This window comes from Emys orbicularis, chromosome 14 (assembly GCF_028017835.1).
Source record: "Emys orbicularis isolate rEmyOrb1 chromosome 14, rEmyOrb1.hap1, whole genome shotgun sequence".
In the NCBI taxonomy this organism is placed as follows: Eukaryota; Metazoa; Chordata; order Testudines; family Emydidae; genus Emys; species Emys orbicularis.
This window is the reverse complement of record NC_088696.1, coordinates 11,279,121-11,306,849: the sequence shown is the minus strand read 5'-3', so window position 1 is coordinate 11,306,849 and position 27,729 is coordinate 11,279,121. Positions and strand designations below refer to the sequence as shown.

Sequence of the window (27,729 nt, the reverse complement as noted above, 5' to 3'; positions counted from 1 at the left end):
TTGGTGAGCCCGAAAAGCGCTGCTCTGTCGATATGCCCGCGAGCGGCCGTCGCCGTCGCGGTCCCCTTGACAGGTAAGCGGGGTGGTGCCCGGGCCCTGAGGAGATGGTCTTGGGGCGTCAGGGGGGGTTCCCCTTTCCGTGCCTTGCCTGCTACTGACCCCCATTTCCCGCGGGAGGGGCTTCCCCGTAGCCCTGGGCTGCAGCACTTCCCCACCCGCGTAGCTTGAAGGGGCCCCAGCGGGTATTCACGGGGCCTTCCCACTACGGCTCTGCCGTGGGAGTCACGTTCCCCCGTGTGGAGAGAGCGTCTTCGGGGGCCCGGCTCCCCCAAACCTCGGGCGTCTCCCTCCCTCCGCTGACAGACACCCCGCAGCCTGTCCGTGACACACACACAGGGGACGGATCTTAGGCTATGGACGGCGAGGAGAGCCCTGCGCTATGTCCCGCATGGAGCGGCCCTGCTCTGGGTGCAGCGCTGGGCTGTCTCGTAAAGCGGAGCAGCGGTTTGGAGGAATTTGCTGCGGGAACTCGGAGGTGTCCTTTCGCCAGGCTCAGAGCAGCATGGGCGGTGACTCCCCGAGGCTAGAACAGGGGCATTTTCTGTCTGTCAGGGTAGCGTTAAGGTGCAGCTGATGTGCAGTGCTTCTATATCGTGATGCCAACTTTTCCCAACCGAGCGCTAAAAATGTCCCAAATCTGGTGAAAAATGCCCAGATAAAGTTTTCTACAGTGCTTCTGTATCCTGGGACATTTCCCAAAACCTGGGAATGTGTGAGTAAAATGTTTCACCTTGGGAAATTGGGAATTTTCATTCAAAACATTTTACTCAAAAATTCCCAGATTTTGGGAAATGTCCCAGGATATAGAAGCATTGCTGATGTGATACTCCCTCAAAGGAGCAGATGTCCTAAGCCTCGGAAATACGCTGATTCTCTGCAGTGTGTACATTAGAACTGCCAATCAAACCAAACAGTGGCCAGTACCAGAGCTTCAGCGGGAGTATACAGCACAGACCAGTCAGAGTGATCCACACCCCACCTTCCCTCGTCATTGGCTTATAACTCTTTAATATTGCTTTTTAAAGTGGCTTCACAATTGATGAGACAGTTGCTGAGTATATCAGAAGGACTGTGCTGAAAATCCCACGCTATCAAATCATGGAAATGCTAACGATGTGGGAATTCCTCTCCAAGACGCAGCTGCAAACCATTAACGTGCATCAGCTAAAGGAAAGAATTTCCCAAGCAGTGGTGGAGCTTTGTGAGGTGATAACATCCATTGTGAATGGTCTGTCTGTCTGAAACATTCTCATTCTACTTGCATAATGGCAGGATGGTATACTAGAAGCATGTATTGGTGTCTTTGTAATGTGTGACACACATTTAAGAAGGAAAATATTCTCATTCTCAAATTAACTTTATTTTCCTTAATCCCACAGGTTAATAGTTTCCAATCTGAGAAATATAGTGCATGAATACTGAGTTGGCCTAATTTCAGTGGGTGCACAACTGACCCATAGGAAGGCTCAGTTGGACTCAATTCTTCCTTGCTCTTTAATTGAATCATAGATTAGAGCCTGTTACTGTTAACAATTACTCAGATTTCATCCTCACTACAGGGGGGGGGTCGATTTAAGAGACGCAAATTCAGCTACGCGAATAGCGTAGCTGAATTCGACGTATCAGATCCGACTTACCCTGTTGTGAGGACGGCGGCAAAATCGACTGCCGCGGCTCCCAGTCGACGGCGCTTACTCCCACCTCCGCTGGTGGAGTAAGCGCGTCGATTCGGGGATCGATTGTCGCGTCCTGACGAGACGCGATAAGTCGATCCCCAAGAGATCGATTTCTACCCGCCGATTCAGGCGGGTAGTGTAGACCTAGCCTCAAAGATTTATGTATTGGCACTGGGTAGATTCCAGCCATTCAATAGGGATGGAGCTGTTCTGAAGTTCATCTGTATTTGTAAAAAGCAACAGAGGGTCCTGTGGCACCTTTAAGACTAACAGAAGTATTGGGAGCAATACTTCTGTTAGTCTTAAAGGTGCCACAGGACCCTCTGTTGCTTTTTACAGATTCAGACTAACACGGCTACCCCTCTGATATCTGTATTTGTGAATATGAATGTTAAACATATTCTATCTGGACATCTAGAAGGCTAAGACATGTTACTCCTAAAATGCTGTCTCTCTTAAGGAGTAGAATGCCTATAGTTTTTTATTCTTCTGGAATTCTGTAGTGTTATTTCTGAGGTTTGTGGTTTCTGTTTTGACAAACAAGCACATTAGATGGAATAATTTCCTCTGCAAGATTTGTTTTCACTTTACTTGGTGTAAAACAAAATTTCTTCATATAACACTGCTTGTGATAATGTTCCATAGTTGGGGCCTGATCCTACAATTGCATTTGCATGGGCAGACCCTTGGGCTGGCTTCTGTGGAGTCTGTTATCATATCTGCCCTTAAATTCTACTGTTTGTTACACAGTTTTAAAGGCATTGGAATCTCATGATTCCACAGATCTCTTATCTATAGTATTAATATGCAAGCTTCGGGTGCAAGCCAAAAAGACTTGCTGAATGCCATAAATAGTATTGTTAAACTACTTTTAGTGGGATAACAAATGCCAGGTTTAAAATAGCGAGGGTGTTTTGTAGAAACTTCTTTACTCTGTTCCTAAGAGTATCTGAGATTCTTCAGATGGCATGAATTTTAAAAAACTAAATAAAATTGATGGGAAGAAAATGATAGTTCACCTTTTACTTGGTTTGGATAATGAAACGCTAGTCATTTTCTCTTCTGTTTATAATAAAGTTTAGTTAATTTCACTTACTGGGTCTTGTGTACTAGTTCAGAATAGCAATGTTTAAATTGCAGCCTCTGCAGAGGGAGTGCATAAGTCCACTCAAATGTTTTCAATTTTTTAAGAAAACTATGACTAATACTGGGTTGGCAAAACCTTTTTTTTGACTGTATGCTCTTTGTGACAGGGAGTTTGTCTTCCAGTGTTTAGAAACTGCCCAGCATTCTGAGGCCATTAATGCAATCTAAGTAATTTTAACAGTATCTACATTCTGGGGCTAAAATTCCAGACTGTGTTTATTTAAGCTGCAATTTTAATGAAGTGCTATAAAGAATTCTGGCTCTACGGTTCACCATGCACTCTAAATATTTTCTTGCAGGAAAACTCTGCAAGTATCAAGCAAGCAGCCATTCTAGACATGATTTGTAAGTTAAAAATACCTTTTATTTATATTTTGTCTGACATTATCAAATAACTTCTAATTCAGAGAATTGCCCTTCTGAGATATTGGTATGTTAAGAATGGTCTGACCCAGTATGCCCAATAGTCCATCTAGCCCAGGATCCTGTCTTCTGACAGTGGCCCGTGCCAGATGCTTCAGAGGAAATGAACAGAACAGGCAACTTAGAAGGTGATTCATCCCTTGTTGTCCAGTCCCAGCTTCTGGCAGTCAGAGGTTATGGGGACACCCAGATCATGGGGTTGCATCCCAGACATTCTTGGCTGATAGCCACTGATGGACCTATCCTTCATGAACTTATCTAATTCTTTTTTGAACCCAGTTACATTTTTTGGCCTTTCCAACATCCCCAGGCAATGAGTTCCACAGGTTGACTGTGCGTTGTGTGAAGTACTTCCTTATGTTTGTTTTAAAACTGCTGCCTATTAATTTCATTGGGTGACACCTGGTTATTGTGATATGTGAAGTGATAAATGACACATCTGTGTTCACTTTCTCCACTCTGTTCATGATTTTATAAACATCTGTCATATTATCTATCCTATCCTTAGTCATCTCTTTTTCTGAGCTGAACAGTTTCTGTTTTTAATCTTTCCTTGTACAGAAGTTATTCCATACCCGTAATCATTTTTGTTGCCCTTCTCTGTACCTTTTCCAATTCTAATATCTTTTTTGAGATGGAGTGACCTGACCTGCATGCAGTATTCAAGGTGTGGGTGTACCATGAATTTATATAGTGGCATTGTGTTTTTTTTTGTTTTTTTGTTTTTGGTCTTTTTTCTATCCCTTTCCTAACGGTTCCTAACATTGTTAGCTTTTTTGAGTGCTGAGCTGATGTTTTCAGATAACTGTCCATGATGACTCCAAGGTCTGTCTTCTTGAGTGGTAATAGCTAATTTAGAGCCCATCATTTAGACTGCATGGTGGGGGATTATGTTTTCCAATGTGCGTTACTTTGCACTTATCAACATTGAATGTCATCTGCTATTTTGTTGCCCAGTCATCCAGTTTTGTGAGATCCCTTTACAGTCTGCTTCAGACTTAACTATCTTACATAATTTTGTATTGTCTGCATACTTTTCCCACCTTGCTGTTTACCCCTTTTTCCGCATCATATATGAATATGTTGAACAGCACTATTCCTAGTACAGATCCCTGCGGGATCCTGTTATCTCTCTCCACTGTGGAAACTGACCATTTATTCCTACCCTTTCTTTTTGCCTTTTAACCAGTTACTGATCCATGAGAGGACCGTTCCTCTTATTCCATGACACTGTGCTTAAGAGCCTTTGGTGAGGGACCTTGTCGAAGCTTTCTGAAAGTCCGAGCATACTATATCAACTGGATCACTTTGTCCATATGCTTGTTGGCACCCTCAAAGAATTGTAATATATTGGTGTGGCATGATTCCCCTTTACAAAAGCAGTGTTAACTTCCCCAACATATCATGTTGATCTATGTGTCTGATAATTCTGTTCTTTACTCTAGTTTCAAACACTTTTCCCGATATTGAACTTAGGCCTGTAATTACCAGGATCGCATCTGGATCCTGTTTTAAAAATTGGCATTACATTAGTTATCCACCAGTCATCTGGTACACAGGGTGATTTAAGTGATCGATTACAGTTAGTAGTTCTGCAAGTTCATGTTTGAATTCTTTCAGAACTCTTGGGTGAATGCCATCTGGTCCCGGTGACTTATTACTATTTAATTTATCAACTTGTTCCCAAACCTCCTCTATGGACTATCTCAGACTGAGCTGTCAATCAGATTTGGCCTCTAAAAAGAATGGCTCAGGTATGGGAATCTCCCTCACTTCCTCTGCGGTGGAGGCCAATGCAAAGGATTCATTTAGCTTCTCCTCAATGGTGCTTCTTTGAGTGCTCCTTTAGCACCTCAGTCATCCAGTGGCCCTCCTGGTTGTTTAGCGGGATTCCTACTTCTGATGTACTTAAAAAAAATTTTGCTGTTAGTTTGTGTGTTTAGCTAACTGCTCTTCAAATTCTTTTTTTTGGCCTGCCTATTTATACTTTTTATACTAGAGTTTTTTTGCTCCTTTCTATTTTCCTCAGTAGGATTTGACCTCCAATTTTTAATTTGCCATTTTGCCTCTAACTGCCTCTTTTACTTTTAGTCATGGTGACATTTTTTGGTTTTCTTACTGTGTGGGGTGGGGTTTTGTTTTGTTTTATTTGGGGTATGCATTTAGTTTGAACCTCTGTTACGGTGCTTTTAAATAGTTCCCATGCAGCTTGCAGGCATTTCATTCTTATGACTATTCCTTTTTATTTCCATTTATTTTATTTCCTATTTAGCTTCCTCATTTTTGTGTAGCTCCCGTTTCTGAAGTTAAATGCTACTGTGGTGGGCTTCTTTGGTTTTCCTCCTTTACCCTCAGCCCCTCCCCAAAGATGTTAAATATAATTATAACATGGTTGCTATTACTGAGTGGTTCACTATTCACCTCTTGTTCAAGATCCTGTGTTCCACTTAGCAATTAAGTCAAGAATTGCTTTTCCCCTTGTGGGTTGCAGGACTGCTCCAAAAGGCAGTCATTAATCTATTTTGTCCATTTTATATAAAATTCTAGGGAATCAACAAATCATAAATGTTTGCCCATATGTTAACTGACTAGAGATGACTAATCCTGTATAACACTGAGATTATAGATCAAATCCAAGACTTTATTACAAATTTAGGGAGAAAAATTTTGTCTCCAGTATGATCAGCACACTAAAAACAATATTGTCTTGAACATATGGTACTTCTGGGGGAATTCTGTGCCACTGCAGAATGCAGAATTTTGCAGAATTCCCAGTTTTCCCCGCAGAATTTATGGCCGTCACTAGGGGATGCTGGACTCTGCAGAGCCTAGCTTGCAAGGAGTGTAGTGCCCAGCCTGGCATGGCTTAAGGCTGCATGCTCTTTGATCCTCATTCTCCCGGGTTGGGAGCAGGCCTGGGAGACCCAGCCAGCTCTGGGAAAGGGTGAGGAAGGGCAGGGCTGCACCACAACATCTCCCCTGGAGGGATAGTGAAAAAGTTAAGGGGTGTAAAGGCTATGGGGGTGCTGGTGTCTGGGCTTGGCTGTGCCCCATGGCTGGGCTCTGGGGGTGGGGGGCTTGGATGCTGGGGGCTGCCCCATGGCTGGACTCTGGGAGGGGGGGCGGCCCCGCGCCTGGCCTCTGGGGAGGGTGAGGGGGGCTGGTGTCTGGAGGCCGCCCTGTGGCTGGGCTTGGAGATGGAGGCTGTGGGCTGCCCCGCAGCTGGGCTCAGGGGCTGGTGTCTGGGCTGGGGGCTGCCCTGTGGCTGGGCTCGGGAACCGGGGGGCCACCCCATAGCTGGGTTTGGGGTGTCTGGGGGCCGGAAGGTGCCCCATGGCTCAGCTCTGGGTTTGGGGTGTCTGGGCTGGGGGGTGCCTTGTGGCTTAGCTCTGGGGGGATGGGAGTCCAGGGGGAATGGGCTCTGGGGGCCTCACACAGCCCCCTCCAGCATCCCCCAACTGTTGTTGTAGGGGTTTCTTTAACTCTCTACTCCTGGGGGAATCTTTTTTGCTGTTGTCTGTATAGTTGACATCCTTGTTGACAGGTATTTTGAAATAAATTTCCAAAATAATTGAAACTGGAGTGATTATATTGTGTTGTTTTGACAAAATTTGCTGAATTTTGCAAAAATTTTAATTTTTTTGGCACAGAATTCCCCCAGGAGTAATATGAGTGTTAGTTTAATTCAGACAGCAGCGTATGGCACATCAGCTTCTAATAATCAAGGTGGATCTCTAAATTCAACATAGATATAGATATATAGATATAAACTTTTGCTTATGTCAAAACTGAAGTATAAGTGATTCCAAAATTTTTTGTTGCGTGTTGCTCTAGCTGTTTCCTGTACATTGATAACTCTTTGTACTTACAAGTTGGCAAACTCTTGTAAGTCTTTCTTTTTTCTCTAATTGCCCTAAACCACTTAATTCAAGTTAAGAAAGAGTTTTGGTAACTTACATGTAATCCTTTTTAAAGAGTGAATTGGGAGGAGCAGGGCCGGCTCCAGGGTTTTGGCCTCCCCAAGCAGCCAAAAAAAAAAAAAAAGTCGCAATCTGCGGCGGCAATTCAGCGGAAGGTCCTTCGCTCCCAGCGGGAGTGAGGGACCGTCCGCCGAATTGCCGCCGAATCGCTGGACCTGCCGCCTCTCTCCGGAGTGGCCACCCCAAGCACCTGCTTGCCAAGCTGGTGCCTGGAGCCGGCTCTGGGGAGGAGGTTACCTCATTAATTAATTAACCAAAATACAACAAATTTTAACGTCTCCTGTATAAAGATGCCTATTTTACTTGTAGACTAGAAGCTACCTGCAGCTTAGGACAGTCTTGATCACTAGGACTTTTTTTGAATATGAGGACAATTGTTTGAAAGTGATCTGATCACAAATAATGTATGTCAGTAGTTTACTCAAAACAGTTATGTTCCATGTTGACTGCATCATTGGACAACTTTTATCTCCCCAGACAACTACACCTATCGGAACAAGAAAGTTTGGACTGTTTACCAAATGACCAAAGCAGCGGGTAGGTAAACATCTTTCTCTAAAGATACCACCTCTACAGGATTCTCACTCGTAGGAAAGGTCCTTCATTTTTGGTTTTTACATACCCCACCCCTACCCAGACCCAGGAAAATTCCTCAGTTTTATAAATGCCATTATTCGGTTTGCACAGGTTCCTCCTATGCCCTCAATTTTGGACCATTCAGGTGCATGAAAATACTGATTTATATTAGGAAAATCCAATACATTATATTAAGTAGATGTATTTATGTTGTTAATAAATTAGTCTATCTGTTAAGGTGAGACAGTATAAGGGAAGAGACATGTATGCACGTGTGTGTGTAGTATGTCAGTGCTCACGTCCTAAAAAAGAGGTGCCAAAACTCCCCGGAGAGCTCAACTGACACTATTTGATCTATTCAATGGTTACAATAAATGTTTAAATTCTTGGGTTGATGCTACATCACTGTAATACCATTTTGCTGTAACAGACCAAATTGTGTCTAACAGTCATAATTTTGTGTTTACAATAAGTGGTATCTTTTCTTGTATAACAGGTGAAGAAACTGACTCTTTTAACTTGGCAGATTTCAAATACAAATTTAAGAGAAGTCTTCGGTCAGCTCTGAAAAATGTAAGAATAAAACCATTCTAAATGAGTTGCAACTCTGCAATATAAAGGGTGGTTATTATATCGTCTTTAGGAAGATAATTCTTGATTTGTCCCTGCTTTTTAACCAAAACTTGAAGTAAATCTGTAAATTGCTGGAGTTGTGGGGGATTGTATTTGAAATACCAAGGAGAAACTAATATATATATTGCCCCAGTAGTAGTGTTTACCTTCAGACTTGCTTTTTTCTGGTTGAGGGAAGTGAAAAGTGGCAGAGTTCTGTCTTAAAATGTAGCGTTACCTGTTTCAGGCTCCAGAGAAATACAATTGTATTTCCAATTTTGTATGTTTTCAGTACTAAGTAACACTCTATCTACTGGCTAATAATGGGAAAAAAGTTTGAGTCTGTACTTCAGAAAATACACAAACTTGATAAATATAGCTGAATCAGACTTCAAAAAGCATTGCTAGATACAAAAATGGAATGTTGCTCATATAGGCCAGAAGAGTGCAGTGTTTCAGGACAAATACATCTGAGACTTTAAAGCTAGGGTATTCGTGTGGCCTAGATATAATTGATATTGTTCTAATCTGTCAATCAATAAAACAACTCTGTTAACTAATAATATATAAATAAACATCTCTCACCAAACAATTTGAGTGGAATTTGAAGTAGCCGCGTAATTTTTTATTAATAAGCAGAAAACAGAGGGTGGAAGTGGGAGGGTGTATACACGATTCTGAAGTTAGTACCAGTAGTAAAAATGGAGTCAGAAATAGTAAACTGCTCTTGCACATGGTCTCTAGCTTATGCTTCAATTTATTATCCCTAGTGGGCATATTTTCTGTGTTTTGGCCCTGATATTGTTATATTTTGGCAAAATTTTACATTGTCTAGTAGACAGTGGTGTTCTTGGGTCACATACTATATGAAGTAGTGTCCAACATGTGACCTAGGGAGCTACTCATGGCTATCAAGAGTGAATGTGTATGAAAATTTTGTTTGATCTAATTATCAGTTTAATGTGTTCCTTTCAACAGTATATGAAATACTTGTCACTATTGGAGGGGGACTCTGCTTCCTTAGCAGACTTGGGAGCTTTGTGAGCAGCTGTTTTCTTTCCTGATGCAACTGCTGAGCAGTTTGCCTGCATTGCAAGGGAGGGAGAAAAAAAATGACTGACTGGCCAATTTCCTCCTTCCCTCCCCCATTAGAAGCAGTATAGGAGCTTGACTGGCTCTGCCTGAACCTACGAGAGCACCTAGCAAAGGGTGGCTTCCCTTACCTACACAGCCACTAAGGGTAACTTGGTATGGGTGGGTGAAGCTGAAAACCAATAACCAGTTGAACAGCAACCTGAATGGTAAAAGGAAATGGAACAGGGCAGAGAAACTACCCCAAAGCATTGACTGTGGACCTTGACCTCTTTGAAATATATTCAGTCCTAAGGCTGAAAAACTACTACTGTAATGTAACCTCACACCTGTAAAATGGGTAGTGATATAGACTCATTAGAATGGAAGCACTTGGGTTACTGTCACTAGTGCGCCACATACAATACAAAGGTATTGCTGCTATCTACCTTTGCTTCCAATAAGGGTGCTTGCATTTATTAAAAAAAAAAAAAAAAAAAGACGCCTTCTAATGTAAAGATATTTTCTAAACGCTACAGGCTAAATTCTATCTGGTGAAAGAATGCTGTGGAAGTCAATGGGATATGTCTCTTTCATCAGAAGTGGCATATCACATGTTCACATATAGTACCTAACTGTAATGCATAAACACAGGGGAACAGTTAACCCACACAACCTTAGTTTTGGTGTCTCCTGATTTGAGTGCCTAACTAAATTGTAGCTTTTGATTTTTCTAATCAGGTGACTATCAACTTCAGAGAATATGAGGATAATGCAATATGGATTCGAATTGCTTGGGGAACACAGTATACAAAACCAAACCAGTACAAAGCTACTTATGTCGTATATCACTCGCAAACTCCCTATGTCTTCATTTCCAGTCTTAGGAGCAGCATACCTCTGCTTTGTCAGGTATAGAGCAAACTTGACTGTTATAGATCTCAATCATGTTGTTTCTAGTTATCAAAAGAGGGTTGTTGAAACATCGTACTGGAAAATCTGGAATGTAGTTGTTTGGTCTGGAAACATAACACAATCTTTAGATTAGATCTCTAAATGGAGTTCACTAGGGGCGTTCAGAAGCACAAGTGCATACATGCATTCAGAGATACTGTCTCAGTATTGGTGCCCCCTCATATACCACTTTAAAGTCCATACCAAAACTCCTTAAATACAAACCACTTAGAACAACTGCCTTTAAGATTTTTCTCTTTATAGAAATTGTATTTAATAAAGTGAGTTTGTGCTTTTACTAGACTATAATTTTAAATCTCTGAACCGGATGTGCTTGTGCTGAGGACCTGTTAACTTGCAAGGTATCTTTACTTCATATCTTTAAACTGAATTGCTACAAGTGGCCACATGATGGGTCTTAAAAGCTGGCTTAGAGTAGAAGTGATAGTTACTGACAAAAATAGGGGTCATGTCCTATGACTGCCTATTAAAACCACTTATTATTGGCGCTTGTCCCTATTACCTTTGTGACCTTCTTGGAGACTGGCAGTGGATGTTCTAGGTAAAGTAGAACGTCAGAGTTACAGTCAATCTCCATTCCCAAGGTGTTTGTAACTCTGAACAAAACGTTATGGTAGTTTTTTCAAAAGTTTACAACTGAATGTTGACTTAATACGGCTTTGAAACTTTACTATGCAGAAGAAAAATGCTGCTTTCCTTATATTTTTTTAGTAGTTTAGTTTACTGTACTGTATTTGCTTTTTTGTTGTCTCTGCTGCTGCCTGATTGCATACTTCCAGTTCCAAATGGGGTATGTGGTTGACTGGTCAATTCATAACTCTAGTGATAGTAACTCTCAGGTTCTACTGTATTCGAAATATGAAAGCAAATTGCAAGTACAGTTTTGTATGTTCTTAGGGTGACTACTAAGCTTCTGAAGCCTTGCAGTATGAGAACAGGATGTACTGGCTCAAAGAATGAGTATGCTGAGTGTCCAAATTATTGACATTAAGATGATGGGGCAGATATCTGAGATCTTAGTTCAAATTCTTGGAAATTTACCTTTCCAATAACATAACCTTTAACTCCTAATAATCCAGGAGAAAGACCTGGGTGTATTAGTCGATTACAAGCTGACTGTCCTGTAATTCATTCTAGAATAAATCAGGCCGGGTATTTCCAGGAGTGATAGGGAAGTACTAATGCCATTGTATACAGCACGGGTAAGACCTCCTTTTGGAATACTATGTACAGTTCTGGTCACCCACGTTCAAGAAAGAATGGGCAAACTTTTTGGCCCGAGGGCCACATCTGGGTATAGAAATTGTATGGCGGGCCATGAATGCTCACAAAATTGGGGTTGGGGTGGGGGGGGGGTGAGGGCTCTGGCTGGGGTTGCGGCTCTGGGGTGGGGCTGGGGATGAGGGGTTTGGGGTGTAGGAGGGTGCTCCAGGATGGGACTGAGGGGTTTGGAGGGCAGGTGGGGGATCAGGGCTAGGGCAGGGGGTTGCGGCGCCGGGGCCTGGCTCAGGGGTGCAGGCTCCAGGCGGCCCTTGCCTCAAGAGGCTCCTGGAAGCAGTGACATGTTCTCTCCCCCCCGGCTCCTACACTGAGGCATGGCCAGGTGGCTCTGCTGCGCGCTGCCCTGTCCGCAGGCGCTGCCCCTGCAGCTCCCATTGGCCACAGTTCCCGGCCAATGGGAGCTGTGGCGCAGCGTGCGGAGCCCCCTGGCTGCCCCTAAGCCTAGGAGCCAGAGGGGGAACATGCCGCTGCTTCCGGGAGCTGTGCGGAGCGGCCCCCGACCCTGCTGCCTGGCTGGAGCACCGGAATGGGGCAGTGGGAACTCGAGGGCCGTATTAAAACGGCTGGCGGGCCAGATTCGGTCTGCAGGCTGTACTTTGCCCACCCCTGGACTAATACAAACTGGAACAGGTTCAGACAGAGACTACTAAAATGATCAGGGGAATGGAGAATCTGTCTTATGAGAGGAGGTTAAAAGAGTTTGGCTTGTTTAACTTAGGAAAATGAAGGCTATGGGGGGATATGATCATGCTCTATAAATATATCACGGAGTAAACACCAGGGAGGGAGAAGAACTATTTAGGCTAAAGGCTTCTAGCCATCAGAATAGTGTGGTTTTGGATCAGCCTTCCAATACAAGGGTGCAGTGGGGTGAGTAAATAACCTACCTAGTTTTAAGATGGAGCTTGATAAGTTTATAAATAAGATTATGTGACTGGGTTGTCTGTGATAACAAGGGACTGGACTCAACCCATGAAGTCCCTTCCATTTCTGAATTAGTAAATTCATATCTTACCATGCAATGAATCAAGCTATCCCTAAGTATGCACAAAATAATGCAGAGCTTAGACTACACTTCCATTTTTTTATTTTTGGTGGTTGGGGTCTTTTCTTCAACTGTAAATTCTCTGCATTACTGCAAAGATATGGCAGCCTGTTTAACTTTGCATTTTTCAGATATGAGAATCCTCTTGGGTGATAGTGACTGAACCTACAACTTAATAGCTGAATAAAAATGTTGCATTAGCCAGGAATGTGTTACATTTTATTGTAAATATAATGGTGACTTAAGAAGTAATGATAAAAATAATTTCAATTTTTATTTAAAGGCACTGGTTCATGCTTCCAATTACCATGACATCCATGAAATGGAGCTCCGAAGCCGTTGTATAGACTCCCTTAAAGATATTGTGTTCAAGAGGTATAGCCAGGTGAGTCACTTTTAAAGTTTATTCTAAGATAAGTCTTGGTTTTTTTGTTTCAGGCCTGGCTCTAAACTTCCTAGCAGGTGGGGAAAACCTCTTCCAAGAATTCATCATGTTACAGTAATACTGAACTACTGAGGTGGACAGCCTTTCAGTAAGGTAACATAAAATGGTGATCTAAAACCTAGTTTCCCGCCTACCGCTTTTTAGAGGCATTCCTGAATTACCAATTTAACTACGACACAGAGTTGGATAAAATGATTTAATCTTAAGGTTTTGTATTATTACTGCTTCATTGGTCTTAATAAAATACAGGCGAGTCTCATCTTACACTGGGGTTACATTCCGCTGCTAGCGCGTAAAGCAAAAATCGCGTATAGTCAAAATTCCATTGAGTGTAATAACGGGCGGAATCGCCCGCACTACAGGCACAGTATTTAAATTGTTGTTTTTCTCTCTTTGTTTTGTTTTTTGCCCACTGCGCAAAGCTGAATTCGCGCATGTTAAATGCGCGTAAGATGAGACTCGCCTGTACTGACTTGGCAACTATTAGAATAGGTATTTACTCTGCTTGTCTAAAGAACACTTCCAAATAGAGAAATGTTTTCTGAGTATAGTCGGGAAAAATGTCACTTTCCAAAACTAGGATTTCGGATTCTTAACTTCCATAATTGGTAAAAGCAAGGAGAGCACTCTGTTTCAGAAGGTTTTTTAAGGAAATCTGGAAACTATTTCTAGCGAGAGCTCCTAGAACTGGAAATAAACTGATTGTAAAGACCTTGTTGTTCCTCCCCACACACTTTTTTGTATTTTGTTTTTAGACTTTCCAAACATATCACCCAAGACCTCTACAAGAAAGAAATGTTGCTCCAGAAAAGGGTATATGCTTATTATTTTTTTTAAATATATGGCCTTTTAAAATAAGCTTTGTTCTGAAATATCATTACTTTTCAGGTTTGTGTTCTTAGGTCTTTTAAATGTTTCTTGTTATAAAGTGCCAAGTAATTATTATATTACATTCATAGTATAGTACATACACTGCAGTGATTGCTGCTTGCCAGACTACACCTCCACCCTTTCCCAGGCTGGCTGAGTTCTGTTTACTAAGTCACTGAACATCATTTGGATGCTCATGTCGTGGTTCTGATTCTTATACTAGCTTGGCTGGTCAGATAGACTCCACTATCTTACAGTAACTGTTTTCTTTAAAATGTTTCGTCCACCTGGCTCCTATGACCTGCCCTCCATTCCCACTCATTCTCAGCACAGATTGATTCTGAAGACAAATTAGCAGGTGGTTGGGGCCACATTGCCCTAATTGTCCTTGTGTGGGAGGACATGTAGAGCATAAGCACAGCCCCAGCGAATGCTGCTGGTCAAAAGAGTTTGGTCTTGCACATATGAGGTGCGTGTTCATGATAAGTAGGATCCATGAGGACAAAACATTCAAGGTAGACTTTTTATACAGCTGCTGTAAAGTTTCTTCCCTTTGAGATAAAAATGCTTGTTTGATTTCTGGCTGGCTTCTGCAGGGTTGCCTTAACTAAGAAATCCAACATGCAGTTCTGAAGCTGTTACCTTTGCATAATGAGAACTTTTGTCGAATTATAACTTTTTTGTCAAGAAATAAATTGTTTTTCCTAAGCTTGTTTTTTAGGTCAGGAAATAATATCTTCACTTATTTATGACTTACCTAGCACTCTTTTGGCTGTTTGAAAAACAGCTAATGAAATCTAGGTAATTCCCAGAAAGGAATCTTAATAGACGAATTATTTTTTAAATGTCAAACTTCTAAAAGCCTGGATGGATTGATGCTCCCAAAATTAAGTTGCTTATAGCATTTGCTTAGAGTTAGGCACATTGTGAGTGTGTGGCATGCAAGCATTTACTCCCCCACCCACGAAGTACATAATGCTAAACTTTTTTCCCTTTTTGGTCAGGCTGTTTTATTAGTTTGGAGTTAGTTTTAAGTTGTGAATCTTCATATTTCACTAGCTATCTGCCAGATGATCATTTTGTGCATTCTCTAAAATTTGTATTTTATTCTGGGTATGTCACATCTAAAAATAATTCCCAAAGAAATGGTATGTGTACATAATAGCTAAACAATGCCATATGAGAGTTAACAGGGTGTGGTGGTGTTTTTTTCCCCTCCTCCAGTGGATCCGAGGATAATTCAAGAAAATAAAAGGGAAAAAGAGAGAATCCAGTGTGTGAATCAGGAGGTCTTTGGTGAGGGTCTCCAACCAAAAATAGAATTTGCACAATATAAGGTGATAAACACGTTTAATCCTTCTAATTTGGTTAAAATGACTAATCAGTAGATGTGTTAACGCACAGTTGTAAAAAAAATTCTCTAGTTTTTCTTCCAACTTTTTGCATAAAACGTTACTAGATTTTTTTTATAATCTAGTTACAATTATAGATTTCTAATGCAGAGCTCTTGCTGCATTCGTGGGATCTAGTGCCCAAAGAAGCTACATTTAAAATTCTGGATCATATCTGCCTTGCACAATCTATGCTAATTGAGTAATAGTAACTTTAATTTGATCATACTCTTGGGACCAAAGTATTTTGGATGTTGTACTATAATAAAATGAGATTTTAAGTACTGATGAAATAGAAGTCCAGATTATACAGAGTACAGGTAACACTCAATAGATACGTTGAAAAATATCTGTTCGTAACTAAGGCTATGGTTTAGTCATGTGTATTTTTAGTAAAAGTCATGTACAGGTCACAGGCAGTAAACAAAAATTCACAGCCCCATGACCAGTCCATGACTTGTACTATATACCCCGGACTAAATTTTGGGTGGGCAGGGGGAGGGGGCGGAGGCTGCATGCGGAGCTGGGAGGGAGGGACATATCACCACTTTCAGGGAGCTCCCTGAGGTAAGCGCCACCCAGGGCCTTCACTCGCTCCTGAGCCCCCTCCCACACCCAAACTCCTGCTGCTGGGGGAGGGGGATGTGGTGCCCTGAGACTGCCCCAGCAGTGGCTGGTGCGGCTGGCCCAGGGTCTGCCTGAGCTGCTCAGGCAGCCCCTAGGCCAGCCGCACCGATGGCTGCAGAGGTCACAGAATCCATGACCTCTGTGACAAACTCGGAGCCTTCTTCATAACAAAACTATTAATGTATCATTAGGGATTCCAAGAGATGACCCTTAATGTTTTACCATATACAGTGGACATAATTGCGGGTTTTTTTTAATGGGGAATTGTTTGCCACATGGGGGCACCCCCGATTTCATTAAGAAGGTATTCTTCCACCTAAAAATGTATTTACACTAGCAAACAGGTTGATGAAAGGCATAAATAAAATAATTGTAATAGGCCCCGTAAACAATTTTTTAAAATGTATACCCAAGACTTGAAGTCAGAAGTTAATCAAAGCAGCATGTTGGTGCAGCTGCTCTTTTAAAACACTAACTATAACTGTGTTAGGAACTGGCTTGAACCATGTTTGAGAGAAGAATCCAGACTGGAAATATCAGGCAAGGAAAGGAGCAAGGGAAGACACAGGCAGCCAAAACGCTTTATGGGGGGGGGGAAGGCCAAAAATTGTGGGAGTGGAAATGTGAAGTGAGGAACTGGAGTGAAAACCTCAGAGGATAGGGAGGTCTGTCCCAATTTGGGCCAGAATTGGATTTTCTAGAGCAGAGGTTCTCAAACTGTGGGTTGGGACCCCAAAGTGGGTCAGGGCCCCATTTTAATGGGGTTGCCAGAGCTGGCGTTAGACTTGCTGGAGCCCGGGGCCAAAGTTGAAGCACGGGGGCTTCAGCCCTGGGTGGCGGGGCTCAGGTTACAGGCTCCCTGCTTGGGGCTGAAACCCATGGGCCTTGGTACCCCTGCCTGGAGCGGTGGAGCTCAGGCTTTGGCTTTGGCCCCCTCGCCCAGGACAGCAGGGCCTGGGCAGGCTCAGGCTTCAGTCCCCCCTCCTGGAGTCGTGTGGCAACTTTTGTTGTTAGAAGGAGGTTGTGGTGAAATGAAGTTTGAGAACCCCTGACTAGAGACTGTAGAATAAATAATTTTGGGACATTAGGTCTGAAAAGTCTACCTTGAACAGCTTATTCTTCTGATACTTATAGTCCCTGCCTAATGTATTGTCTAGCATATCTAACAATCTCACAGGAGGCGGTAGATTTTTCTTAGCTAAAACTTGTGATTGGAATGTCTTCTCCCACAACCTAGTTAATGAGAATATTAATCATTTCTGTGTTTAACTCAAAAGGGGTTAAAAGGACTCTAAACTTAAATCATGCTTATGTCTGAAAATGTTTACCTATTACGGTTCCAAGCAACACTTAAGATGATTAGAACTGAAAGAGATTAGAGAATTTAATTTGTTTATTTTACGCACTAGTCAGTTTTCTCTTTGCATGAGTCTTCCATTCAGCAAATGGGGAGAATATTTGCTTTAAATAAGAAATTGATTATGAAACAACAAAAGCCCACAGTCTAAGGGCAAGTATGGTAATTGAAATCCCTTTTAAATAGGGTGTTGATGAATTGCAGTTAACTCACGCGATTAACTCAAAAAAATTAATCACGATTTTAATCGCAGTGTTAAACAATAGAACACCAATTGAAATTTATTAAATATTTGTGGGTATTTTTCTAATATTGATTTTAATTGGTACACTTTGTATTCTGTGTTGTAGTGCTCACTTTATATTTTTGATTGCAAATATTTGCACTGTAAAAATGATAAAAGAAATAGTATTTTTCAATTCACCTCATACAAGTACTGTAGTGCAGTCTCTTTATCGTGAAAGTGTAACTTACAAATGTAGATTTTTGTTTTGTTTTTGAGTGAAGTTATGTAACAATGTAAAACTTTAGAGCCTACAAATCCACTCAGTCCTACTTCTTGTTCAGCCAATCGCTCAGACAAACAAGTTTGTTTACATTTACGGGAGATAATGGTGCCCACTTCTTATTTACAGTGTTGCATGGCACTTTTGTAGCCGGCATTGGAAGGTATTTACATGCCGGCTATGCTAAACATTCATATCCCCCTTCATGCTTTGGCCACCATTCCAGAGGACATGCTTCTATGCTGACAGTGCTCATTTAAAAAAAAAAAAAAAATGCATTAATTACATTTGTAACTGAACTCCTCTGGGGGAGAATAGTATGTCTCCTGCTGTTTTATCCACATTCTGACGTATACTTGACATTATAGCAGTCACAGATAACACAGCACACGTTCATTTTAAGAACACTTTCACTGCAGATTTGACAAAATGCAAAAAAGGTACCAATGTGAGATTTCTAGAGATAGATACAGCACTTGACCCAAGGTTTAAAAATCTGAAGTGCCTTCCAAAATCTGAGAGGGATGAGGTGTGGAGCATGCTTTCCAGAAGTCTTAAAAGCAACACTCCGATGTGGAAACTACAGAACCCAAACCACCAAAAAAGAAAATCAACCTTCTGCTGATGGCATCTGACTCAGATGATGAAAATGAACATCCTTTGGTCCACACTGCTTTGGATCGTTATTAAGCAAATCCCGTCATCAGCATGGACACGTCCTTCGGTGATCGAAGCATGAAGGGACATATGAATCTTTAGCGCATCTGGCATGTAACTATCTTGTGACACTGGCTACCAACAGTGCCATGCGAATGTCTGTTCTCACTTTCAGGTGAAGTGGGCAACATTATCTCGTGCAAATATAAACTTGTTTGTCTGAGCAATTGGCTAAACAAGAAGTAGGACTGAGTGGACTTGTAGGCGCTAAAGTTTTACATTGTTTTATTTTTGAATGCATTTTTTTTTAAACGTAATTCTACATTTGTAAGTTCAGCTTTCATGATAGAGATTACACTACAGTACTTGTATTAGGTGAATTGAAAAATGCTATTTTCTGTTTTACAGTGCAAATATTTGTAATCGAAAATAAATATAAAGTGAGGACTGTACACTTTGTATTCTTTGTTGTAATTGAAATCAATATATTCAACAATGTAGAAAACATCCAAAAATATTGTTTAACAGTATGATTAATCACGATTAATTTTTTTAATCTCTTGACAGCCCTACTTTTAAATTAAGAATTTAATGTTTTTAACCTTTTGTAGTTTCCTTTAATACTTAAAAATAAATAAAATAAAGAACACTAACTGGCCTATTTTCAATTTTAAAAAAGGTCAACTGGGTATCTGGTTAGAAGGGATGGTGCCCTGAGGAAGTCACCACTTAGCACCAGGAAATGCTTGACTTATGGTTTAGCAAACTTTAGCACAACAGTTATGACAGCCAAGTTTTAAATAGTAATTGCCCATTTTTGTATTGTGTTAAACTGAAGGGCATGTTGCCATAAATTGGTTACAGGTCTCTTCCCAGTTGAGAGAAGAAAGGACACATCCAACAAAAAAGCAGGGTTCTAGTCTTAATATTGCTTTGGTTTTTTAATAGTATGTACATAAAGGCATATCCTTGCTGATGACACCTGAATGCTTTGTGTTCACAGCTTGAAACAATGTTTAAAGGTGAACCTGAAATGGACATTCTGACTGAAAAAGAACCATTCAGATGTGTAGTCAAATTTTCCAGTCCCCATCTTTTAGAAGCATTGAAATCCTTAGCACCAGCAGGTGAGTGCTACAATATTAATAGGTGAACTATTTTACTATGTTGTCTTCCATTTAGCTTGCATATTTTTCATAAGGGATATTTGAGTGGTTAATCTGATTCTGTGTACATATAAATAGAAATTTAGTGAACTACAAGAATTCTTCTATAGATAACCTTAGCTGATGAGGTCAGATTTGCACAAAAGCATGAGTTTACATGTCTAATTTGCTTACAGCATTACAGTGATTGAACATGGATACTCAATTTATACCTTTTAATCTAAATCATATGTGAAAGATAAAAATGGTGGATGAGTTAAGCTACAATTATTTTTTTTTCCTTTCCCTCCAGGTATGGCTGATGCACCTCTTTCACCATTACTTACATGCATACCACAAAAAGCCAGGAACTATTTTAAAATTAAAGAGCGAAAAGGCATACTTTCAGCAAGCTGTCTAGGCCCCTGACTTTTTTTTACTGCAAAGACTCATTCACAGAGAATTATACATATATATAATGTATTTAACTACTGTATTTAATCAAAAGATACATTTCAGAACAATTTTTAAAGCTAATTTATTCTTTGGTAATACCTTGTATCATTTTAAATGATAGTTTACATTTAAGGTAATACTTTTTTTCCCTACTGTTCATTTTTAACAAATGGGTTAGCCAATGAGATTGACTAATGGCCTGTTGTCTAGCAGATAGCTGAATTTACTGTTTCAGCCAATTAAACTAGTTCATTGAAGTTCTTCTGTGGATCATAATGTATTTGGTGGATGCACACAATAAATTAGAGAACAGATCTAATCAGAATGCAATAAGTCAAGTAATGTGGCAGATTAGTGTTCTTTCACTGTACTAGCACCACTTAACAAAACGGTTAAGTCTGCAGTCTGTCATCTAGCATCAAAGACATTAATTCTGAGTGAGAATGTCAGGAGACCAATATACACTACTTGGAATACTAACATTCTAGCCTTACCTTGATGTTTTCATTTTTCAACAGAAGACTTCCTTCCTGTGACAATATTCTATTGTCATGACTTCATTGATAGTGAGATGCATTTTTAATGAGGTTTTTGGTTTTTTTTAATGAGGTTTTGGGTTTGATTGACTAGCAAAAGCTGGTATTAAACATTTGGTGCATATTTTTCATATCCTTAAAATGGAGTTAAATGTCTAACAAACAGATGTGATACTTAATGTACAATAGGTTTTTAATTATTTATTTTATCAAAAGACTGAGTAACTAGGTATCTAAACAATTAAAGATAGTTACTTAAGTTTCCCCATAAGAGTAAGACACTGAAACTTTCTGTTGAAGCAAATTACTTTTTAAGAGTAAATTATAAAGAAGTAACACTTAAGATTAAGGGCCTACAAAGTGCATCATTAGGGCTGTGCACATATCCCTAGTTACTACAATATCTTTTTAATATAGTTGGTAAGGGGAAAAAATTCTGACTACTGCACGTGAGTTGCTGTTCATGTGTGTGAAATAAGTTAGATGTGAGAGATGCAAAACCCAAGCTATATATACTTACCTGACAACAAATACTAACTGTAATAAACTATAAATGGCTGAGGTAATCCGCTAAATAGTCTCATTTGGGCCCCAGTTTAGTAATATATCAAAGCGCATGCCCAACTTTGAACATGTCAGTAGTCCATTGACTTCAGTAGAACTATTCATGTGCATACAGTTAGGCATGTGTTTTGTACCTCACTGAAAGATAGTCCTTTCAAGATAAGACCATCTGCTACTAATGAAGTCCAATAGCAAAGTTTCCATCTGACCTTAATGGATGCAAGATCAGACCCAAAGTTTGTAATCACCAAGAGCAACAGCCAGTAACAAACTTGTCTTTTTCTGTGGCTATCTTGAGATTTCATCATAGGTCTTATCGTAAAACATAATGCAGCTGGTATAACTTTTACTTTGGGGAAGTAGTGTTTCTGAATGCATATCTTACTAGGGTCTGATCCTGCCACACTCCTTGCGCACTAAAACTTTTGACTTTGTGTACATAAAGATTGCAGAACCAAGCTAATGTAGTGTTAAAGCAGAAATAGGGTTTGCAGTAGAGTTCTAAGTGTTAATAATTAAACAGCCGTTTTGCATTTCACTCATTTAATATTTTAAGCTACAGATGTAATTTACTTGGTTTGAAGATCACTTGTATTGTTCAAAATGTTTCTCTTAGATTCTGTGTTGGTTAGCAATTTATTGTTGATGTATTTTGTGTATTTGAATTTTTTATTCGCTTAGATAATGTCCATATGCAGAGAGAATTTTTCAGAAAGATTGTGGTATAGCATACCAAACTATTTTGTTAACTTTTGTGTGATACTGTTTTTGTTACATCTGAAAGGACCAATAAAAATGTAAAGTAGAACTTCTTGGTAGAAGTTTGTTTGGCTTGAGATGCTTCAGTATGATCCATTTATACTGAATATTTTTTGTAATGATTATAAACTGAATCCTTTGTATTGTACACTATGGGACCTACGCTGCTATTTTATAAGTACGTTTCTTTTAACTAAAATTCAGCAGAATTGAAAGTGTTTAAGTATAATATTACGCTATTACTATTAAGAGTCTGTTTTAATTTGTGATCCAAACTAAGGCCTCTCCACAATCCCCCTAAGAAGGGAAAGACTACTTATAAAAGCATAATCCATAACAGATGAATGAAAGTTCCCTATCTAAAGTATTTATCTTCTCATTATCTTTGGCAATTCTCAGCATATTTAATGTCCCTAAATATACTTTCATTCTATAATGAATTAACATGCAAAAACATGTTAAAACATTAAGGTTGCAAAGTCAAATGCTCAAAAGTTAGGAAATGCCAAAAATTAAGGTTACCTGTGCAACTTTATTTTGGCTCCCTGGTGTGCATACATTGATATAATATTTAATTAGTTGAACACATACTATTTTTCGACAGGACCCCTGCCTCATTCAGTGCGCAGGATCGATGGTACTCTCTTAAGTAGGAACTATTTGATATTTTGTTTCCTTCTCGTTCAGTGAGTAAGCCCATTCCTTATTTACTGCAGAGTGACAAGCTGTGGGCTCTTCTTTTAACAGTGAGTGAGCACTTAGTCTTCTGACCTCCAACCATCATACAGAATGGCCACTTGCTTTGAAATCAACATTTTCTGTTAAAGTCCTTAACTTGTACAATGCTAATGAAGGACTTTTTTCTTTGATGGGTTATTTAGTTACAGGGTATACACAGTGCTTCTGAAGCATCTAGCACTGGCCACTGTGGGGAGACAGGATACTGGGCTAGATGGACCATTGGTCTGACTCAGTATGGCCATTCTTACGTTCTTATATAAATATTTACCATTACATTATAACAGGAATAGATAAGTGAAAACAATGCAAATAACATCCCATTAGTTTTCATGAAGTTTAAACACCCAATACACTTATACATTTAACCATTACTTTGATCTATACTAATACACAAGTGAATTGCACTCTAGCATGACCTGGTCTGCCACCATCACAGTAGAGTCTTCCAGATTCAATGCCTGTTTTGGTTGGCATGTCCTACATTCATTGTTTAAGTAGGACTCCTAGTACCCACCTCCAAGCAGACAGCCAACTGCTTGTTAGTCCCCCCAAGTCTACTCCTCTGGGATTCTATATTGCCAAAAGAATTGAGGGATGGTTGGGCTTGCTCTGCCCTTTATGTTCTCTGGTGTGGGTGCAGCACAAGGACACTTTGGGCACAAATGTGACCTCAAGAATGTAATCTCACACACAATGCCCATGTTAATCAAGAGTGGAATCCATGTGGCTAACACATCTTGAAGAAGCACAGTTACTGTAGAGAAAATATTTATGTATCTAACTCAGTTTTCACACCCAGATCTGATTTTCATGTAACATTTATTTTTAACCACAAGGAGAGGAGGTGAAGAATAAAATTAGTAGCTTTAATACTTTCCTCCTTTCATTTAGAGAAGTCTATTTTCCTGTTTGATATAATGGAAGGACATATGTTCAAAGTATAAGATTTTATAGGGTAATGTTATACATATCATTTATTAGCCATACATTTTTAAGTGATTAAAATAATTTTTTTTGAAATGCACCATTTCTGTTAATGCCTGAAGGAAAAACCTTGCTGTCAACTTCCAAATTTTTATAACCCTCAGGAATGTTCTGAGCCTGGATCATTACGTAGTTAATTAAAAGGATTTTACTAGTCATATGAGATCAAAATGAAAATATATTCACTGTATCCCTTCATAGACTTAAGGACGTTTTTAAAGGTTGGTTTTGCTGTGCAAATGCATAATCGGAAGAGGAAAATGAAAAGGTCCTTAATCCTGAATCTACAGATCCTTATATTTGCATAAAGATTACCTTGTTAAGCCTGTATAGTCCAGAGTTATGGATATGACAGGGCCAATGAAAAATGTGAGAGAGAGTTGGAAAGAATAGTTTATTTTGTATTTGCAGCATTAAGCTCTACCTTATTTTATCATCCATTTACATCAAATATATATAGTTTAAAAAAAAAAAAACTAGGTAGTATGTCTTATGTAAACTATACTTTAAATGTATGTGAGAATTAGGTATTTTTTAAATTTTCTTACCAGTAATATGCTTGGGAGTTAGAGATCACAGGAGAGGAATCAAAGCTGAATCTGGCACAAAAGCATAGGTGTGGATCTGGATTGATGAAGGGATGTGATAATGGGTTAAGAATCCTGAAAACAACTATGCTGTGTGCTTGTAAGTGGATCAAACTGATATCATAGCTGAATTTTTTTTATTTTAAATATATATTTCAAAATATGATTATGGATAGAGAGATGACAACTGGTGCATAGGAGGTAAGAGGCAACGAGATGTGAATGGTGAGCTCAGTGAGGGAAAATGAAGGTTTAGGAAGTGAGGGTGGGGATGTAGTGAGAGACAAACTATAGATTGTCTTAAAGTTGAAGGGTGGTTTAAATCCTGCCATTTGTCTCAGTGCTGTGTAATTTGTCAGGGCACTCACCCTTTGCCCTAGAATAGCATTCACAATCTCAATTTGAGTTTCTCACCGTTATGGCTGTTGAGATAGATTTGAAAAGGAGTGTTGTCTTCCTGAGTCTGTAAAGAGCCAAGAAAGACCGAATGGGAGACCTGTACGCTGCCCGGAGCCTGCCCCAAACCCTGATCCCCCTCCTGCCCTCCGATCCGAACCCCTTGGTCCCAGCCCTATCCCAGAGCCCGCACCCCCTGCCCCACCGTGAGAAGAGAGTGGCGGTTAGTCGGGAACGGGGCGACCCGGGCCAGCCCCGCGGCAGAAGGAAAACTGAAGATTGAACGATGCCGGGCGGAGCTGAGGCGTATCTATGGGCGGAGCCAGTGCCAAGGGGTGTGGCCAGCGCCGAGCCCCGTCACGTCTCTTATGAATATTCAAGTTACAAGATGACATGATGAGCAGCCTCCGTCGCCCGCCCGGAAGTGCTGCTGCTGCTAGGCCGGTTTGTTTGTAAGCGGCCGAAAACAACATGGCGGCGCCAGGTGCTGCGGCTGCAGAGCCCGGACGGTGCGGAGAGGGGCTGGGGTGGCCCCGGGCTTCGGCCCCTGAGGCGGAGCGCCCTGCCCCCCGGGAGCTCGTGCGGCCGTCGGTGACGGAGCTGTCCCGGGCCGTGCGGACCAACATTCTCTGCACGGTGCCCGGCTGCGGCAAGGTCCTGCCCAACAGCCCGGCCCTGAGCATGCACCTGAGCAAGGCCCACCGGGTCCAGGTACTGACCCTCCCCGGCCCAGCGGTCTGGGTACAATCCTCCCCTGCCTTGGGCATAGTCCTGCGGGTCCGGGTACCGACCCGACCCTGCCCTGAGCGTGCACCTGGGCATGCCCCAGCGCGTCCGGGTACTGACCCTCCCCTCGGCGTGCACCTGGGCGTGCCCCAGCGCCTCCGGGTACTGACCCGCACCTGGGTGTGCCCCAGCGCCTCCGGGTACTGACCCTCCCCTCGGCGTGCACCTGGGCGTGCCCCAGCGCCTCCGGGCACTGACCCGCACCTGGGTGTGCCCCAGCGCCTCCGGGTACTGACCCTCCCCTCAGTGTGCACCTGGGCGTGCCCCAGCGCCTCCGGGTACTGACCCTCCCCTCAGTGTGCACCTGGGTGTGCCCCAGCGCCTCCGGGTACTGACCCGCACCTGGGCGTGCCCCAGCGCCTCCGGGTACTGACCCTCCCCTCAGTGTGCACCTGGGCATGACCCACCTCCCTTGGCCTGCTGGGACCAGGTATTGAAACCCTCATATTCCCCACTCCCAGCTCTGAGCAAGACTCCGCTGTTTCAGGTACTGACCCTCTCCCAGCCCAGCTGATCTGGATACCTAACCCCTTTTATCCCTCCCCAAGCACTTGAACAACACATCCCTGGCTCACTGGGTCCAAGTACCAAACCTTCCCTACTCTGATCACGTATCTGAGCCCGTGTACTAAACCCTTCATATTCTCTACCCCCAGTCCTGAGTGTGCATCTGAGCAAGCCTGACCAGGTCCAGGTCCTGACTCCCAGCCCACTGGGTCCAGATACCGAATGCCCCTTGCCTTGAGCATGTTCCTGAGCAAGACCCTCCAGGTCCAGGTGCTGAACCCCATATTTTGCTTGTTCCTGAGCATGCACCTGAGCAAGTCTAACCAGGCCCTCCCCTCCACCTCTCAAAAATCCCCTAACCGTGATCCAAGGAAGGCCCATGTATTGAACCTCCCTCCCACAAATGCATACACCTGGCTTTTAGCATACACCTCAGCAAGGCCATAGAATCAAACTCCCCAGCCCAGCACTGTGCACGATGTAAGCAAGTGTAGATCCAGATACCCCTGCTTGTCCCCATTATTCCTCACCTCTTGAGATCTTCTGAGCATGCACCATGTCTAGCTGTTCAGAGGCACCAACTTTCCACTTTCCCTGGAAAGTGCTTGACTCCTGCTCCACCCCAGGCCCTGCCCCCATTCCACCCTTTCCCCCAAGGCCCTGCCCCATCTCTTCCCACCATTCTTCTGCCCCATCCTCTGAGTATGCCCCCCCCACCACTCCTTGCCGCCCCCCCCCCCCCCGCAGTTCCAGCTGATTGTGACGGGCGGGAGGCACTGGGGGGCGGGAGGGGGTGGCACTGATGGGCTGGGCCAGCCAGGGGGCAGGAGGCTCTGGGGGAGAGGGAGAGGAGCTGAGCACCCACTATTTTTTTTCCCTGTGGGTGCTCCAGCCCCAGAGCACCCACAGCGTCGGCACTTATGGAGCTCTTGGTATGCACCTAAGACTGTTGGTTCCAAGTACCAAAGTCAGTGAGTCTGCACTTAAGCTAGATCCGCTTGGTCCTGATATTGACTGCCACCTCTGGTGCTGACAGCCCTGAGCATGCACAAAAGTAATACACACCAGGTCTGCATACTGACCCATGCTCCCAACCTGACTCCAAGTGTGTACTTGAGCATTGACTGCCTACCATTTGTCCAGCACTACATCTGTGTCCCCTGGGTCCTTCTTGCCTTCTGATTTATCTAACATCTAGATGGGACGGTCCCATTCTCAGGCCTGGTCCACACTACCCCCCGACTTCGGACTAAGGTACGCAAATTCAGCTACGTTAATAACGTAGCTGAATTCGAAGTACCTTAGTCCGAACTTGACGCGGCAGGCAGGCTCCCCTGTCGATGCCGCGTACTCCTCTCGCTGAGCTGGAGTACGGCGAGCACTTCTGGGATCGATTTGGGATCGATTTATCGCGTCTAGACAAGACGCGATAAATCGATCCCAGAACACCGATTGCCTGCCGTCGGACCCGGAGGTAAGTGTAGATGTACCCTCAGTTTTAAAGCCCTCTGCAAGGGATAGTTAGCATTCTTTAGAAACACAGTAAACTGTCCAATTGTTTCTAAAGCCA

At 42.0% G+C, this 27,729-nt stretch overlaps 1 protein-coding gene across 1 annotated transcript; it reads left to right on the top strand.

Moving 5' to 3' along the window:
* Positions 1 to 32: 32 nt before the first annotated feature.
* Positions 33 to 20,272, top strand: CENPN (centromere protein N). The gene is made up of 11 exons (XM_065416724.1): positions 33 to 73; positions 1,086 to 1,266; positions 3,182 to 3,227; positions 7,763 to 7,822; positions 8,358 to 8,434; positions 10,286 to 10,456; positions 13,129 to 13,230; positions 14,046 to 14,103; positions 15,385 to 15,497; positions 19,702 to 19,825; positions 20,157 to 20,272. Exons 1-11 carry the CDS (start codon positions 33 to 35, stop codon positions 20,270 to 20,272), a joined length of 1,089 nt encoding a protein of 362 aa, XP_065272796.1.
* The last annotated feature ends 7,457 nt before the right edge of the window (positions 20,273 to 27,729 follow it).